The 17,604-nt window shown below is 47.3% G+C and overlaps 1 protein-coding gene across 1 annotated transcript in view; it reads right to left on the bottom strand.

Annotated features, from left to right (window-relative positions):
• Positions 1-17,604, bottom strand: part of LOC126547246 (high affinity cationic amino acid transporter 1-like) — a 442,489-nt gene that overhangs the window by 131,321 nt on the left and 293,564 nt on the right. Inside the window, exon 3 of the mRNA XM_050195200.2 lies at positions 2,276-2,469. Within this exon, the coding sequence (XP_050051157.1) occupies positions 2,276-2,469 (194 nt within the window). The remainder of the gene's footprint in view (positions 1-2,275; positions 2,470-17,604) is intronic.

Raw genomic sequence — 17,604 nt, 5'->3', positions numbered from 1 at the left:
TGCACCTTCATTTTTGCAGCACGAGGTATCAAACCTTGCAATGTTTGTACCGTCCTTGCATAGTGTCTGCTTACTAGACGCTATGTAATGAAGTTAAATAGTGGCATGTGCTTTCTTTGCCCCGAGCCATGTGCAAACGTTCCTTATTTTTCACCTTAGCTTTGTGCATATTGTTTTAGTTTCTTCTAAATAACATAGAGTACATTACACTTTTAGTCGAATGAAGGTGCAGGTGTGCTTTCTGGTGCTCACAGTATGGGCATATTTTACGGTCATTACTTGATTAAACGTAATACGATTGATTGATTGTAACGCCTCGAAGCTACACTAGGCCTATGAGAGAAACATAATTAAACGAGAGTTTTCGCGTTTCGCTCCCCTCGAAATGCAGCCGCCGCAACCGGAACCGAACCCGCGATCTCGAGCATGAGCAGCACGAAAGGCCGAATAAAGCGGTACACTAATAGAATGGGTGTAGAAAGAATGGAAATGTGTCTCATAGGACACCTTATCTGGGCTTGTGTTAACAAAAAAGATCTTAAGCTAGAACTATTAGTAAGAGCAAGTTCGAGCCAATCCTGATGCTGGGCACAGTATACTGTGAGCGAAGACGACAGGCCAACGGCAAGTTTAGAAGCACTTACGAGCAAAAAATTTCGCGAATTCGGCCCCGGGTCAGTAACTATGCATACAACGTATATCTAGGAGGATTACTCCACCGTCATAGGAGACCACAATATACACGCAACGTCAACAACAAGTCTGAGACACGTTCATTATATGGTTCCTGCTTAACTATATTACTTGCACGCTGATCTCCGTTATGGCGATGCATGCCTCCGCTGTACATTGTCACGGGACCTGCGCATCTATTCCGCTCTTAGTCGGCTCATTCAGTCCACACACCTCCACGTAAACCGCCAACTCATCTCCCTCAGGGAAGCCCAATCACACAGCCCTCTAAGGGCAAAATAATTGAACACACCTCTCAACAAGAACAAAGCCGTCGAAGCGTCGGCGTATATGTATTCTCAATGTGCGTAAATATGGAACCCGGACGCTTGAAGTTTCCTAGTCTGAAGTAGACACGATAAATTTAGCAGACAAGAAGGCGAACGGCTGGCCACAGTAGTCTTCCAGTAGAAGCCCAACTGGCTCGTAGCGGTGCATCACTGGCTGAATTCTGCTCCTGATGACGAGGACGCGGGTGTGAACCCCGGCTTCTCCGGTCGCATTCTGATGGTGATGGATTGCACAAAAACGTCCGCGTACTTAGATTTAGGTGCACGTTAGAGAACCCCCCCGGTGGTCAGAAGTAATACGCTGCCTTCTTACATTCCAGGTCGTCTCCTATATAGCCCCGGATCTGCTTTGTGTCATAAATACATATAATTGGATTTGAGTTGATTAACACGAGACCCGCGAACGATTTCGCTCGGCTGCCAGGAAACATACAAAGGCGTGCGCCGCCCCAGGAGTCTCGGAGGAGGAGGAAAAAGAGCGGGGAAAGACAGGAAGGTCAGCCAGTATAGAAATACCAGCTCGCTAACCTGTTTCGAGGAAAGAGGTAAAGGAAATAAACATAGAACGAGAGAAGAGGTAAATGCAGAAAAAAAGAAGTAACGTACACATAACGCGATGTACCCGCCATGGTTGCTCAGTGGCTATGGTGTTAGGCTGCTGAGCACGAGGTCGCGGGATCGAATCCCGGCCACGGCGGCCGCATTTCGATGGGGGCGAAATGCGAAAACACCCATGTACTTTGATTTAGGTGCCCGTTAAAGAACCCCAGGTGGCCGAAATTTCCGGAGTCCTCCACTACGACGTGCCTCATAACCAGAAAGTGGTTTTGGCACGTAAAACCACATAATTTAATTTAATTTAATAACGCGATGTAACGAGCTACAACTTTTAAGAAACCGTCACAGAGTTCACAAGACCTTCTAGGCGTCGAAGCGGCGCGTGTAATTCTTTCTGTGTCGAACTCTGTTGGGACCAGGGAAGACAGGGGGAAGTCGGGAGATGGAAACTCAAGACCACGAACAAAACGAGAACAAGGTGAAAGAAGGAGCCAACGTTTCGAGAAGTCCACTTGTCGAAACGTTGGCTCCTGCTTCAACCTCGTTCTCGTTTCGTTCATCGTCCGTTGGGACCACTACATCCCACAGGATTCTCTCCTCCGTCACAGGGGTGTCGTCCAATTTGTCCAGCGCGGTCTGTCGAGAGCGATTGTCGAGCCACACCGCAAGTGAAGGACAAGGCACGGCCACCGTACCCTGATGGCGCTGAACGAGAGGGCCGCCAGGTGACGGCTGAGGGCCTTTGCCGACAGGCACGCGGCGAGCGCGTACTCCAGCACCAGCGCCCAGCCAACCAGGAAGGCCAGCAGTTCGCCCGCGGTCGCGTACACGTACACGTACGCCGAGCCGGCCTTCGGGAACCGCGTAGACAGCTCCGAGTAGCACAGACCTGCGCAGCAAGAGAAGTTCGTCCACGCTGTCATTCGGCGGCTCATGAACGTATCGTTCTCACTCGATGACAGCCGCCAGCGAGGGCACTGGCTCAGCAGCGAGTACATATTTATTTATTTATTTATTTATTTATTTATTTATTTATTTATTTATAGCCTAATTCTAGACATGTCCATGGGTACCAAATAATGCGTAATACCACTTTGATGCCACAAGGCTGAGGAGAGGGGAAGAAAAGCCGCTGTTGCGCGACTTAGCTCCGCTCCCATCCCCTGAAATAACCAACAGCGACGAAAATAAGATCACAAAATAATTAGCAGAAAACAGCGCTATTAATTGCCCAAAGTAATGATCGCAGATGATGAGTACGTGTACCGGGATAAATATAAGGCAAATGTTACGACGACAAGAACACAACAATGTATGTGAGACGCTGCAAGTACTACAAGAAAGCATGAGAGAAACATTTCATTTGTGCACCTATATGAACCGCTTTGACTTCGACAGCTATACGGAATTTTCTTGTGAACGTATTTATGCTGATTCGATTCGCATTATTGTGAGAAGTCTGCCTAATTAATTGTTTCTTTCGAGGATTACTTTACCAATAAGACATGCATATGTGTGTGTATATGATGGCACCAATATGATGGCACCAATATTTATGGCACCAATATAAGCATGACTTTCTGTTACTAACGCGTGCGAATATGGGATAGCTCTTCTAATTACTTTCGTTATTTGTGTTTTTTGCGCTTATATTTCTTGTAGAGATAGGTTTTTGTGTGTTTGTGTGCGGTTTAGGCGTAAGGGATAACTCGATTTATTCTCTCTTTTGATAGCTCGCTCCAACAAGCCTACATTTCTATTTAGTTGCACTTGATAAAAAAACAAAAAACATTCCGCCCAGCGAAAGTGGATGTACAGCGAAACTGTTGCCGAGGTTAGACAAGCAGCACCATCAAAAGCGACGTACGTCATTCGCGTAAGTGTAGGGGTGGTCAAAAGTTACCAGGCCACAGAGTGTTCTACAACGTTCACTCTCAAGCAAGTTGCGGAGCTTCTGGAGCAATTTTGGCACTCGGAAGCTGTGGGTGGTGAGAAACAGTGTCCCTTACCCTCTTCACAGAAACCTTGGGGCTCCTATAATCCGATACATCCCACGGCACATGGCGCGAAGTCAACGTGTTCGCGCAAGCTGTGGCCTGGAAACTTTTGACCACCCCTGTACGTGTGCACAAGGGCATCATACATCCTCATTCTCCTAGGCCCTCCGCCAAGCGCAAGTGCGCCATTGAAAGAACGCAATTTTATTGTGACAGCAATTATATGGACACTGCAGGCGCATTTTTACCGTCGCCGTCGCCGTGACGTTCCGTATAAAGCCAAGGGCGATAACACCGTTGTCACGCGTCGTATGCTGTATGTGCGAGTGAAAGCACGCGAAGGAAGTCGGCGATCGTGGCTCAATCTGGCGCGTGGGAACGAAGAAAGCGGTGAGCAAGCGCGCCGTCTACCGTGGCGCGAAAGGCTGTGAGGGAGGGGGTGGAAGGGGTGGAGGAAAGCGTTGCGCTTAGTTGCGCTTGTGTAGAAACTGCGCATTTTACGACCGGGCGCGAGGGGAGCTCAATCCCGCGCGCCATATATGGAGGAAAGCGGAGAGGCAGCGCAGGAAGGAGGGGAGGGGGCGTCTTCGACTCCGCCAACAAATGTGTATTTTGCACGACAGCGCGCGGTCGCGCGCACCGTATATTGAAAGGTATCTGCAGACATCTCATAGCATTGAGCGCGCTGTGTTATCGCCGCTCCTGAGTAGAAGCGAGAGACCGCACGAAGGCCACTTCACTCCCTGCTGCTGCCACGCTTGCTCACACCAGCGTTTTGACGGCGAGTGTCGGCGCTCGTCGAGTGTGATGCGGTCATGTTTGCTCGTGCGCGCTGACACCATACTTGCAAATTCAGTTAGTAAGCGAATGTTTCCAAGTTTATACGGCCGATAAAGCTACTATCCTTACTTCGTATAGCTGTCTACTAATTTGCTATCGCAATCGATGCTTCGCCTTTCGGGCGAAACTGTGACTTTTTTTTTTCTTTCAATGTAAACTGCGTCATAGAATTAGTAAAGTACGACTTACACACAAGCAGTAGACATGATAACTTTGGATTGTAATTGGAACATACGAGAAAACACATTTCTGTTAGGCGGAAACCCAAAGACGAAGCCCTTTTCCAGCTGCCGTTTGAGGTTTGTCTGATTGGCCGCAGCCGCTAGGTGGAGGTACTGTTTTTGGAAACTGTTTGCCATAATGTCAATTACAGTCGTGGCACGCGCTGTGCGACAAACGCAACGGGCAGAGTGCCCCCGCATCAAGGACACATGCAATGTGCGCACACCTACATCACGCATACGTCCTCATTCTCCTTGGCCCGCTACCAAACGCGAGATCGTTATTGGACTAAGTGAATTTCTCAAAGTAAATTGCGCAAGAAAATTCGTAAAGTACGACTTACACACGAGCTGTGCACATGATAGCTAAGTATTGTAATTCGAATATCGAGAATAATGGCACCACCACGTGACGATATCACCTGATGATGCATCTGATGAAGTGATGACATCAAACCTTCGTCATGCCATGACGTCTTCGTCAAGTGACGATGCCGCCTGAAGACGTCATGTGGCGCCTCTTGGAGAAGCAGAACCCTGCCTGCTTCCCGTTTCTTTGTACTGTCTCCGGGATCGGCCCACAATTTTGTGTGACCACTGCGCACGCGTATACACGATGATGATGATGATGATGATGATGATGATGATGATGATGATGATGAGAAACTTTATTTATCCCTCTTTAAAGGAAAAGGGGCAACGGAATAGAGGGTGGAGGGAGGAACTACTTGAAGTAGGCCTCCTCTATCCTCTCAGCCCACTCCAGGATGGCCTCCTGAAGGTCGGGCCTCGAGCTGCGCAAGACATCCTCCCACTGCTCCTCACTAGATATTAATTGCTTGAGGAAAGGGGGTGATTAGGGCACCCCCACATGATGTGGTTTAAGTCTGCCTTGGGAGAGACGCGGAATTTACAAGAGGGAGAAAGGCAAATGGAGGGATGAATGCGGTGGAGGAGGTAAGGGGAGGGAAAGGTGCGAGTCTACAGCTGTCGCCACAGAACTTCACACCTACGCGGGGATTTGCCCATACACGAAAAATCCTGACCATCTGGAGGCTAATAGCTTCGCTGCAGAAAAGCGACAAAGCCAGCTTTCAGGGCTAAAACATTGTGAATGATATTTCCTAAGACCGGTAACAGCATTTCCACACGATGTTCCTGCTTTCAGCAGCTGTTTTCGTTGTAGCATGTCCGTACTTAATATCTGCGATCAGCTTACCGCGAGCAGGAGCTTTAAAAAAATGCAGGGAAGTAGACGGATCGCTAATTACAGACCTGTGAAAATACCATGCACTCTGCATTCGCCCAAAATATTCGACAGTAATGAAACGTTGTGGGCAGCTCTATCATTACTGAGCTTCCGGTGTTCCCATTACCTGTGGTAATGCGCTCAACAGCTAATGAGCCGTGCAAGACCGACAGCTCGGCAAACTTTCTCCAGCTTGTAATTAAAGCCATTATTTTTCAACAGCCAACAGCACACACAGTTTCGATTACTTGCCCTGCATCCGACGCGGTTCGAAATGTCACGAAGCTCAAAAAAATATTTTATAAGACGAATAAAAAAGGAAGTTATTCTGGGAACTTCGACGAGCCCGGAGGTATACAATCTTTATTTTTCCGTATATATGGAGTGATTAACGCATGCGGCACTTCGAAAGCATCAAAGCTCTGCCTGCACCTACACTACCTATGCGGGCTATGCTGGAAAGACATTAATAGCCGAGATGTAAAATAGCGGCGCCGTAAGAACGTGATACAGCGGTCGCCATCAGTTACGATATTGTTCTTGCTTAAATTATAAAAGCGACACATATCGCATGTACTAAAGAACGTGAATTAATGACGCGTTTCTGATGAGGTGCAAAAAAGGACTTTTGAAGTCCTTTGAAGCATGCCGTACATCTACTCCGTCTGCAAATACGAAACCTGCGCGCCGCGAGCGGTGCCGTCTGTTTGTCAGTTTCGAAGGAGTCTTATGACATCCGGGTATTTCGCGAACAGAATACAAATGGCTCCGACCGGAAGAGAAACGGTTGCGGGAAATCGGTGTCCGCGCGCAAGAAAGAGACGAAAGGGGAAGCGTAATTTGTCGCTTGCAAAATGAGACGCGAGATACGAAACAGCGGCCGCTGGAGAAAAAGAACGAACTCGCTCTATACGGTGCCAGCGCGATTCGTCACTGGAGATTTTCGAATGGATGAGTTGGTTCTAATAAATTCAGAGAGGAAGGGGAGAGGGGGTGAAAGAAAGACCATTATCGTTGGTGTTTCACATATGAGAGTATAGAGTTGAAATGATTTCACTGAATAGCGCGCATAAAGGGAGATTGAAAAAGATAGAGAAAAGCCCACTACGGAAGCAGGACGAGGCTTTGTAGCAGAGAAGTAAGTCGTTAATGAGAGTCAGTCTCATTAAACCTCAGACTGGAGATGTACCGTCAGCGTCGTTTTGAATTACGAGCGCACAGAAAAGCAGGAAGGAATTGATGTTGTATAAGGGGGTTTTGAAGGTGCAGTCATTTCCAATTTTGTCAAATTATTGAACAGTTTTGCCGCTATAGTAAGTCATTCTGTGTGAAAAAAAAATGAATAAAACAAGGGAGACCAAAACATCCCTTTTACATTTACTTACTTTTTATTATTAAAACGGAAGCTCACTTTTTCATACAGCAGAGTCACATGTTGCACAAAGCATCAACAGCATTCGTGGCTCTTCAGAAAGATTCGCCGCTCGATCCGTAGGGTGCGTCACAGAAACGCGAGAAACACGATATTTCACGAAGCCATCCATTCGTCTTCATTTTGGTTCCGACGGCTCTCAATTTCCTGTCATCGCTGGATTCGTGTGCTTACGCCAGAGAGTATAGAAATGCGACGTGGAACGACAAAGAGAACCACCGTGGTAGATAAGCGGCCTCATGGCGTTCCGCTGCTGAGCATGAGGTCGCGGGTACGATTCCGTCCACGGAGGCCGCATTTCGGAGGGGGCGAAATAGAAAAATAAAGAGAGGAAAAAAAAAGCCCGCTCGTCTGCTTACATTTAGGTGTACCTTAAAGAACTTCGAGTGGTCAATTTTTTTTTTCCCCAGAGTCCCCCGCTACTGCGTGCGCCTCGTAACCATACCGCGGTTTCGGCACACTAAATACCGGAGTTTAATTTCTTTTTTCAACGACCGAAATTTTTTTCATGTTTTGTCATGTTTTGTTGTTTTGCTTTTTTTTTGCGCTTCCGTCTGGAGGAAGCGGAGGAAACTCGCTGCGAGCGAGTCTGTACAGCTCTGAGAAGAATTGCCGGCGATAGCTCTATCCACAGCGCCGCCTTTCGGAAGAGCTTAAGAAAGCTAAACTGTATGTGCGCGTGTCGTTTAGTACGTTATCGTTGAAATCGCAGTGTGAGACGAGTGATCAGGACGACACGCACGTGGATGCGGAACGGTATAATGCAAGCACGTATAGCTTGGGAGCCCGAGCTTCCACGACGTGACTGCACCCTTCTTGTCCGTCTATATGGCTTGGAGTCGCATTTTCAAATGCGTACTCCTTTCTTATCGGAATGGCTAACAGCCCACTTTGCGTCTTCTGCGGATGCAATGAAAGAATCGCGCACCTTCTTTGTGAGTGCCCTTGTTTCAACCCGCGAAGAGCAGTCCTCTCAGCCAGTTTAAATAAGCTGGACAAGCGCCCTATGACAGAAAACAACATCCTTGGAAACTAGCTTACGCGAACATCAGCGCCATCCGCTATGAAGGCGCTGCTGCGGTACTCAAAACATACGGGACTTTCTGACAAATTGTGACTGTGCACTGTGTGACGCAGGATTGTACGGTGACACTGCGTAACACTAGGAACGCCTTTGCGGGCTGCGTGACAGTGCCCGCTGAAACAGTTCGTGTGTACGTGAGTTTGTGTTTGTATAGTTCCTTTCTTCGAATTTATATTTTTTATCCTTTTCTCTCTCTTACCTATCTCATCCCCTTTCCCCTCCCCCAGTACAGGGTCGCCAACCGGAGATAATCTCTGGTTAACCTCCCTGTCTTTCCTTTGCCTTTCTCTCTCTCTCTCTCTCTCTCTTGTGAGCTATCAACTTCAACTTTATTAATTCTTCTAGTATACACTAGAAACGTCCTCCCGGGCTAAAAGCTGCCATAAGCAGCTTGAATGGTCCCAATCTGGCTCCCGTGCCGCAGCCCATTCGTGCAATCGCTACGAATCGACTCCGCTACATGTTATAGATCGCCAGAAAAAAAAAATACGATGCTCCCCGAACTCCCCTCAAATTGATTGCAAGAAGCCTGCCAGGTCAGGAAAGAATCATGTTCTTCGCAGAAGAGTTTTCGAGCCATCTTCTAATAAATTGCCGATCTGTATTTGGGACCACGCGAAAGATTTTCGCGGTCCCAATTAGCTCTCCCTTAATGAAATGAATTTAGAGATTCTATATGCTATCTACGGACTTCTTGCAGACTGCTCTGCTCGTCTTCTTACATATTTGTACTTCGACTATGTGTAATATGTAATCTCTCAAGAAAAAAAGACCGTTTAAAGCTCCGTTTCTTTTGATATAATGCGGTTCGAAGACTTAAGAAATGGGCTGTTTAATTATGAAGCCCTTAAACGCTGTTGACCACATGCGTGGTCTATAAGCGCCATTTAAAGCTCACAGAAAAAAAAAAAACGTATATGGAATTTGCATAGACTTGATTGATAACTATAACATATCGGTTCTTAATTACGTCCTAAATCTCTCTCCCCGGGCTATCTTGGGTCAGTGAATTGCTTTTGTTCGGTTAGAATACATTACAGCGTTCCGTAATCACTGTACACGGCATATACTTTACCCGTGGGTACAGCCGACCACCAAAGTTTTCGGAGCACGCAATGTTGCGAAAAAAAGGTCACTTTCCTGACGACCTATAATCGCCCTTTCTGGAATTGAAGTAAGCTGCGTGGCAGTGGCGCGGGAAAGCGCCCACTGCGCATTTCGTTTATAGCGATGATGCAATAGCTTCAACAGGATTTCGTTTGCTGTCAGAAATTGTATGCCGCAAAAGATTTCACGATTGGTAGCGCAGGGAACGAAATGCATCACATCGGTTCTCCCTACATGTGCGTGCGGCGCGTACAGAAAAAAAAAGAAACAAAGAAAGAAAAAATGAAGGAAAAAAAAACATCATGAACTAGGGCCATTCACTTATTTTTTTTATCTAAAGGGTTTAGCACCATTGCTTTCCCGGCACAACACCAAGCCTATTTAGTTTTCTTCGAAGAAAGCCGCATCTGTCGTTCACACTGAGAAAGGGTGGAAATGTTCTCGGCTGCACGAAACGGAATGCTCGTTACACGCACTCGCTCTCTGGAAGAGCTTTAAACCAATCGCAAAGATGGTGAGCTGGGCATGTTGGTACATGTTAGCAAATAATTAAAAAAGAAACAGTGGTACATTGGTCTCGTCGTCGCCTTGTTCCCGTGCTTACCGCTGCCTTTATTTATTTATTTATTTAGTTTACGTTCGTTTAAACCAGTTAAGCGGCGACAGCGAGAAAGATGGCAAACGTGCCGCCTTTTGTATCGATCAAGGTCACAGCTGTTGTAGAGCCGCGCATAAATAATCACCGCCCTTAGAGGCAAGCACGACAAAGCAACAAGCGCGCATTGGGCACCCTTGACAGATGAGGCGTGCGTGGTGTCAAGGACGACAACTTTTCTTTTCTTTTTTGGCGCGGGGATCTCGCGAGCGCGCAACTTGACACCACCGGTGTTAGTTGTGGCGTGAACAGCCTGCCATCGAACCAGCTCCCCGGAGGAAACAGCGCGCGGCCGACTATTAAATGCCGCGCTCACTGACGCTACCAGATAGAGCCAAGTCTCCCGAGGGCGACGCATTTTAAAGAGCAGGCCAACAAACACGAGATAGAGGGGAGGATGGGGTGAGAGGACTGATTTTCTTTTATCAAGAAGGTTTAAACGTGGCAATTCACGCCAGACAGATTATAGCGAAAATTCCGCTATTGCTCTCCTCTATATGCACCGGGAATTGCGTTTTAGAGGTAAAAGCAGCCACCTCAGCATGACACTACAACTGTTTTGGCATGTTTCATTCAACATTGACGTTTCAACATTTGCAAATACAATTGACGGGAATATCCGCATACTGTTATTTATTTTAACAAGATAACTTTAAGTGCATTAAATTAATGCCCCAGTCAAGTGGCGCAATTCAAATCCGTGGGTCACTGAGATCATGTAGCGTGTAAGGAAACAGTTCTGATGCAGCCGTTTCTCGGTGCTCTCAGAATTGAGCTACGCAGCTTTATACAAGACGCCAACAAGTCGCTGTGTGTAGCTGGTAAAGTGTTTCGTCCTCTTGCCTTCATCCAGTTTTAGACAAACATACGCATACACATACACCTAACTAGGCACACACACACACCTAACTAGGATCCAGTTCGTTTCAATTGCGACGAAGACTTGCCTTAAGACATGATACTTGATGTACGTGTGTTATATGTGTATTATATAGATTTAAGCCGTGTTTTGTGGTATCTGCTATCGTATGCCCAGTGCTCGTAGCTGGCCTAGACACTGAAGCGGAGGTCATGCGTACAGTAGGAGACGATACCGCTGCGCCTGCGAGACTGGACATTCAAACGCGAGCGAAGGTCCCCGCCAACGTTTATTTCTGGGTGAAGGCACGACGACGACTGCTTGGCAATGGCACAATCACAACGCCACGAAAACCGACCACCATGGCGGCACGACGAAGACACTCCGTTGGCTGACTAACCTAAGCCAGGGAAGAGATGTTTTTTTTCTTTTTTTTCTTTCTTTTTTTTTTTTTTTTTTACGAGAGGAACGCCGAAAGCGGGTGCTTGACGAATCGTTATCGTGCGAATCGCTCCACGACCTTTGAAATTTTCCAAATCTCGAATTCACCGTTACCGGCTTTCTGTGCCAAATCTAATCTCACTATGTTGTTTATTTACTTTACCCTTGATAGGAATCAAAAGTGCGCACCACGAGCGCTACATTCCAAGGCGTACAACCCCGAAACTCCGTTTCTTAGGTCATTAGTGGCTCGCGCAGCAAAAACGCGAGGCAGACGAATATTTCCTGGTCTAGTCGACTCGAAGTCTAAATTAAGTAAAGCACTACGCAGAGCAGGCGGCTTTCATCGGTAAGATAGTTTCGCGGCACTGTACAGGTGGCGTTCGTATACAGTGCATGCCTGCCTACAGCAGCAGGCCAAGCACCGTCGTAAATTTCACATAAAAAAAAAAAGAAAGGAAACGAGGCTGCTCGGAACGTGGTGGGCGTCGGCGAGCTCTAACGTCATCCACAATGCGCTCCTGTCAGCGGGAATGGTAATGACGAGGTCGCGGCCTACGGCGCAGCGGCGCGAACCCCGGCTTCGTCGGCGTTCCCAAAGCGCGCACTCCAATGACGTGGCGTGACGGTGCCGCGGCAGCTCGTCGGTCATATTCGTGACGCCCGAGACCCCGAACACCGCTCGTTGTGCCGTATTTATGCGAATATATGTATAGACTGACCTTTCTCCTCCCTCAATTATTGATCCGAAGTTAATAGAGAACTAAGATGTCGCCACTGAGCGAGGACAGTTAGGCGAGTCCGAGGTTGAAAGAAGGTCACCGCATCTTTCTTTCTTTCTATTTTTTTTTAAGACAGAATTTCTCCTCTTCCAAATGCACCTCTCCAGCACATATTTAAGCATCGGTCTTTGATAGCCCGTCGTTAGCTTCTAAATTCACGAGCTCACGACCAGTTCGCGTGTCTAGGGAGAGAGAGAGATAGAGAGAGAGAGAGAAATGGGGTGGAAATTCTCCATCACGTAGGATAAACAAGAAGCGAAAGTTATCTTCAATGGTCGTCTGGCCATTGAAGTTCGTTGGAAATGATTGCACCGACAAGGGGCGGGGGGGGGGGGGGGGCGCTCTCTAAAGGAAGCACGCTGCAAGGTAGCTTCGCCGCCTGGCGCACAGTCTCGTTTGGCAAAGTGGAATACCTAGCATATAAGGCTAACTAAACTACACGAACTAAATCCCTCGACGTAACCCTACCACCCACGCCGAATATACCGACTTGAAGAATGACTTCTACGTCGGTTGTGGTTGTCTTCGTAAACGTTTACGCAACACTAATTGGAATGTCTGACAGTGCCCCACGAGATGTCTGCGGCAACGGCGGGAACATCGCCCACCTATTGGGCCCGGTCCTCAATGTAATCTGCAAAGTCAATTAGTCGCCAGCGCATAGAGACGGTCCGTTCGGACGATACTGGTACACCGTCCCAATCACTCGTCAGCCCACAAGGCGTTGAAGGCACGTTTGTGCACTTATACAAATGACTCGCATGTGCGAGCCTCTTTGGCTGCATGGTTCTGTCAGTACGCGTGCACACATTCACTGCCTTCCTCTCTCTCTTCTTCCTATTATTCTATTCTCTCTCTGCCCCCCCCCCCAGTGTATAGAGGCTAGCCAACCAGACGCTTGTCTGGTTAACATCCCTGCGTTCTCTTCTTGCTTTCTTTTCTCTCTCTCTCTCTCTCTCTCACTGTAGACGACGGTTAGTTGTAAAGTTCGCTCGCTACTACTCTTCGTGAGAGTGAACTGCGAGCTTCATCGCGTGAACTGTACTATGGAAAGACGGAGACACTCCTTAAATGTTACTTCTTTTCTCACATAAAAGGCGGTTAATTGCGTGGGAGTGGGGATGGGGGGCTTCATTCCAGCAGCTTTCCTCGTAGCCACGTGGTGCATCCAAACTTAGCCGAGCCAACATGGGCGTCCGTGGCTCACTTGCACGCGAATAAACACGGTAGCCGGTGCAGAAACGGCAGCATCGCACAGGGGCTGCACAAGCGAGGCACCACGCAGTGCAGTAGCAAGAGCGGTGACGCACACTTGGCCTGATTAGGTGACAGGGGGGCAGAACTGGCTGTCGCGTCGCATGGGCGAGGTGTCTCCGAGCCCATGATGTGTGTGGTATGTGCATGCCGTAGCGGCGGCGGCGGCGGCGGAGGCATGTGCTCATTAGCGCCGCGCGGCCTCTCGCTATCCGGGGCTGTCTCGCTCAATCCTTTATTCATATTTTGGGGGGAGGGGAGTGGAGGAGGGGTAAAGCGGGACAGAGACGTCAGGCTATATAATAACGACGACGGGCGACACGCTCAGCGGGTTCATTCCAGCAAATGGACGCTTCTTCTTTTCGCCCTTTGACATGTGTGCTTTCTGGGGCGCGTGCGCGCGCCGCTGGAGGTTTTGCTGGCAAAAAGAAACGCGCATGACGTGGCCGCGTTCAACAACGTCACGAGAAACTCTTGTCCTAGTCGAATACGCCGAGAGTATGCGCTGTTTGTTTACTCCGTTACACGCAGGCGCTGTGAGGTGGCGTGGGGTGGGCGTGGTGGAGAGTGTTACACACGCAGGTAAGCGAAGAAGGTATACCAGGTGTTGCCGACGAAGTCTTTTGAGTAATCTTCTTTTTTTAGTTATCGCCTGCGCCGGATATCTGGATTTTTAGTTCTCGAACTGGTCTACTCGAAAAGACGGGCACTACTTGCACGGGAATTCGAAATACGTAATGAACTAATTATCAAAAATTTGTCAATTAAGTGTTTAACTAATTACACTGCGGCGCATATTGCGAGTTACAAAGTGTGGCTGGTGAGACCACAAGGCATATCCGCTCAAAACGAATACTGTGGATGATATCATTTTTCGAGATATGCGTCATGAAACCTTGGACAAAAAATGCATTGTCATCAGACTTACTTTTTAAACAAAACGCCGCTTTATGTATTGAAGCTCAAAAGTAACTGGACCACCAATGTATTTATTCGCAAGGCTCTGGAACTAATGTCTCGAAACGGGTGTCATTCTGGGAATTCCTTCTAACTGAATCCGCCTTGCGGACTTCCCGCCTACAATTTGTAAATCGCGATATGTGCCATAAGGTAATTATTTAAAAAAAACTTAATGAGTAAATTTTTGTAAATTAGTCGATTAAGCACTTCGATTTCTTAATGAAAATGATGTCTGAGCAACCCAGCTCAAGGATTAGGATTCTGCTATCTGCCACAGGTGATTTTTAAATATTCCCTAATGCCATCGCAGAAATACCAAGTATATAGCATTACATACTATTCAGTGTGTATAACAAAACAAAGAAAGAAATGAACAAAAGCAATATGAAAGAAACAACAGTACACATTTCCAATGTAAAAAAGAAAAAGGATGAGCTTAGGAACATTGGTTAAATAAACATGGCATCATGGAAATAGGAACGCTAGTTAAATATGAGCAGCAGTCTCTACATGTATTGAAACGTCAGCTCAAGTCGAAGCCCAAATGAATGAAAATATAAAGGGCCGCTGCAAAAGCTTTATTATCAAGCAAGCTAACTATCAACATAATTTCAAATGCGAAGAAGATGAACATGACTACAGAGAGAGAGAAATAAAAATGAAACTGTAAAAACAGGGAGGTTAACCGGAAGAAGGACCTAAGATTTGCTACCATAAAACGATTAGAGTGTCTTGTCGCACTTCCATGATCGCCGGAATTTGTAACCGTGACCTAACTTAGGCTAAAAAACGTACGTCTGGTACTAAACCAAGCTTGTAGACGCCGTCTATACAGAACGATGAAATGTCGCACTCTCACGTGGTTATGCGTAACAAGTGTTGTGGTCAGTTTTATTTCTTTCTTGCTCGCGCTTCTATCAGAGCAGACGGTACGTGTCATGAAATTTTTATTCACATGATCGTCATTACGTTGGCCGTCCAATCATCTGGCCGGCTGCAGAACTAAATTTCACCACCTAACTGCAGTTGCATTTTCATTACCATTGTGCCAAGCTACACAAAATCATCAAGACGATAGCCCTAGTTGAACAAGAGTGCTGATTTCGGCTGGTTAGTTGAGCAGCTGGAGGTTAGCCAATTCGCTCGATTTGCGAGGGAGGGGGAGGGGATAGGGAAGTGCTGTAACGTAGACGAGTCTTGCTCACGAGATTGTGATTTCTCAGCGTCTGGATCGTCTATGAAGCGCAACGTTTCATTGTTTCTGGCACTTGAACAAAACGCTCCCGGTCGCGGTAAGGAAAAGCTGAAAAAAGAAAATATTGTTCGTACGCGATTTCCTAGCATTAACATTCTAACCGGTCGTCGCTATCGAGCCGCGATCACGCTCGTCTGCAGATTCGTCGCCCCCTACTTGAGTAGCATCGAGACGAGCGCGTCACAAATGGAACGTTCGCACGTTGTGTTCGCTGTCGAAGCTTGCCTCATCACGCTATAGAGAACAACTGCTCAAGCTAAGGGTCGGCTATGTGAACGTGTGCGAACGTTAATACCGGCAAGTACGTGTGGCCAGTCCATCGTGCACGTCTTGCGGTTTCTGCGAGTCACTTCAGCACCTGATATTGGAGTGCCCCGCAAGGAGGGCACGTCGATATAATGATGGACTATCATCTTGTCCTGCGGTGCACGACACACGCCGAATGTTTGCACCCAGTGGCTATGCGTCTCGATGCGATCGGGCTCATCACGCTCCCCTAACTTTTCTAGATGTAACTAACTTAGGTTCACGTTTGTGGCTTATTTTCGTTTTCAAATGACGAGGCCTCAGACACTAGCTATTTCTTTCATCTTAACATTCTTTGGCACCGTGACCTGCAGTGACCGGGCCTACCGTTCGGGACCTGTACTGTGCGTGTTCTGCTTTATTCTTTAAGATTTGTCATCTTGTTCTTTCTTTCCCCTTTCGTCACCTTTTTCCTATCTTCCATTTCTATGTTTCTGTCTCCTTAATTAAAATTAAATTATGGGCTTTTACGTGCCAAAACCACTTTCTGATTATGAGGCACGCCGTAGTGCAGGACTCCGGAAATTTCGACCACCTGGGGTTCTTTAACGTGCACCTAAATCTAAGTACACGGGTGTTTTCGCATTTCGCCCCCATCGAAATGCGGCCGCCGTGGCCGGGATTCGATCCCGCGACCTCGTGCTCAGCAGCCTAACACCATAGTTACTGAGCAACCACGGCGGGTTTTTCTGTCTCCTTCTTTCTGAAGAGTAGGCAGCGTTGTGCCCTTCCCGGTGGCAGTTGTCAGTGTGCTCCTCACATGCCTTTTCCTGAAAAGTGTATATATGTTCTCAAATCAAATAATACTATTAATACGAGCACCCGTTTCTATTAGGAAAGAAATACTGAGCCCCCAGGTTTACCTGTCTGAACATGTGCATTCGCCAGGCAGCTGCGTCGCCTGTTACAGCTTGCCTCGTCGATAAAGTAAGAGGTTACATGTAATCGGTTATGGAAGAAAAAGTAATTACAGTTTGCGTTACCTAGTAAATAAAGTAATAGGTAAAGTACATTACTACCAGAAAAAAGCTTTGACTATCTATCTATCTATCTATCTATCTATCTATCTATCTATCTATCTATCTATCTATCTATCTATCTATCTATCTATCTATCTATCTATCTATCTATCTATCTATCTATCTATCTATCTATCTATCTATCTATCTATCTATCTATCTATCTACTGCAAAGCCTACGCAAAGAAATCGCGCGGCTCCCTCGATTGCCAGTCATCGTAACGCTTGGTTAGCGCGCTAGACTCGGGCACCAAAGGAAATGCGCAAATGTTGTGCCCACACACACACGCGCACTTTTCGCCACGTTACCGCTTTCCACTCCATCGTTTTCCTCTCGTTAAGCGCCTTCAACTTCTCATCCCTTCATTCATTTTTTTTTCGCCCTTCCATTTATACTTTGAATTCACCCGAGACTCCCTCCCTTCTAGCTCTTCCGCCCTTCAGGTGCGGCTAATGAGGCGAGGCGATAAGCTCGTCTCGTACCCTTGGCAACGCGCGCAGGTACAGGTAGTTCGCAAACGTGCAGCACACAACGCGACGCGCAGCGTCGAGAAGTTGTAGGC

The sequence above is a fragment of the Dermacentor andersoni genome, chromosome 3, assembly GCF_023375885.2.
Source record: "Dermacentor andersoni chromosome 3, qqDerAnde1_hic_scaffold, whole genome shotgun sequence".
Classification (NCBI taxonomy): domain Eukaryota; kingdom Metazoa; phylum Arthropoda; class Arachnida; order Ixodida; family Ixodidae; genus Dermacentor; species Dermacentor andersoni.
The sequence above is the reverse complement of the archived record's forward strand: the minus strand, read 5'-3'. Positions and strand labels throughout refer to the sequence as shown.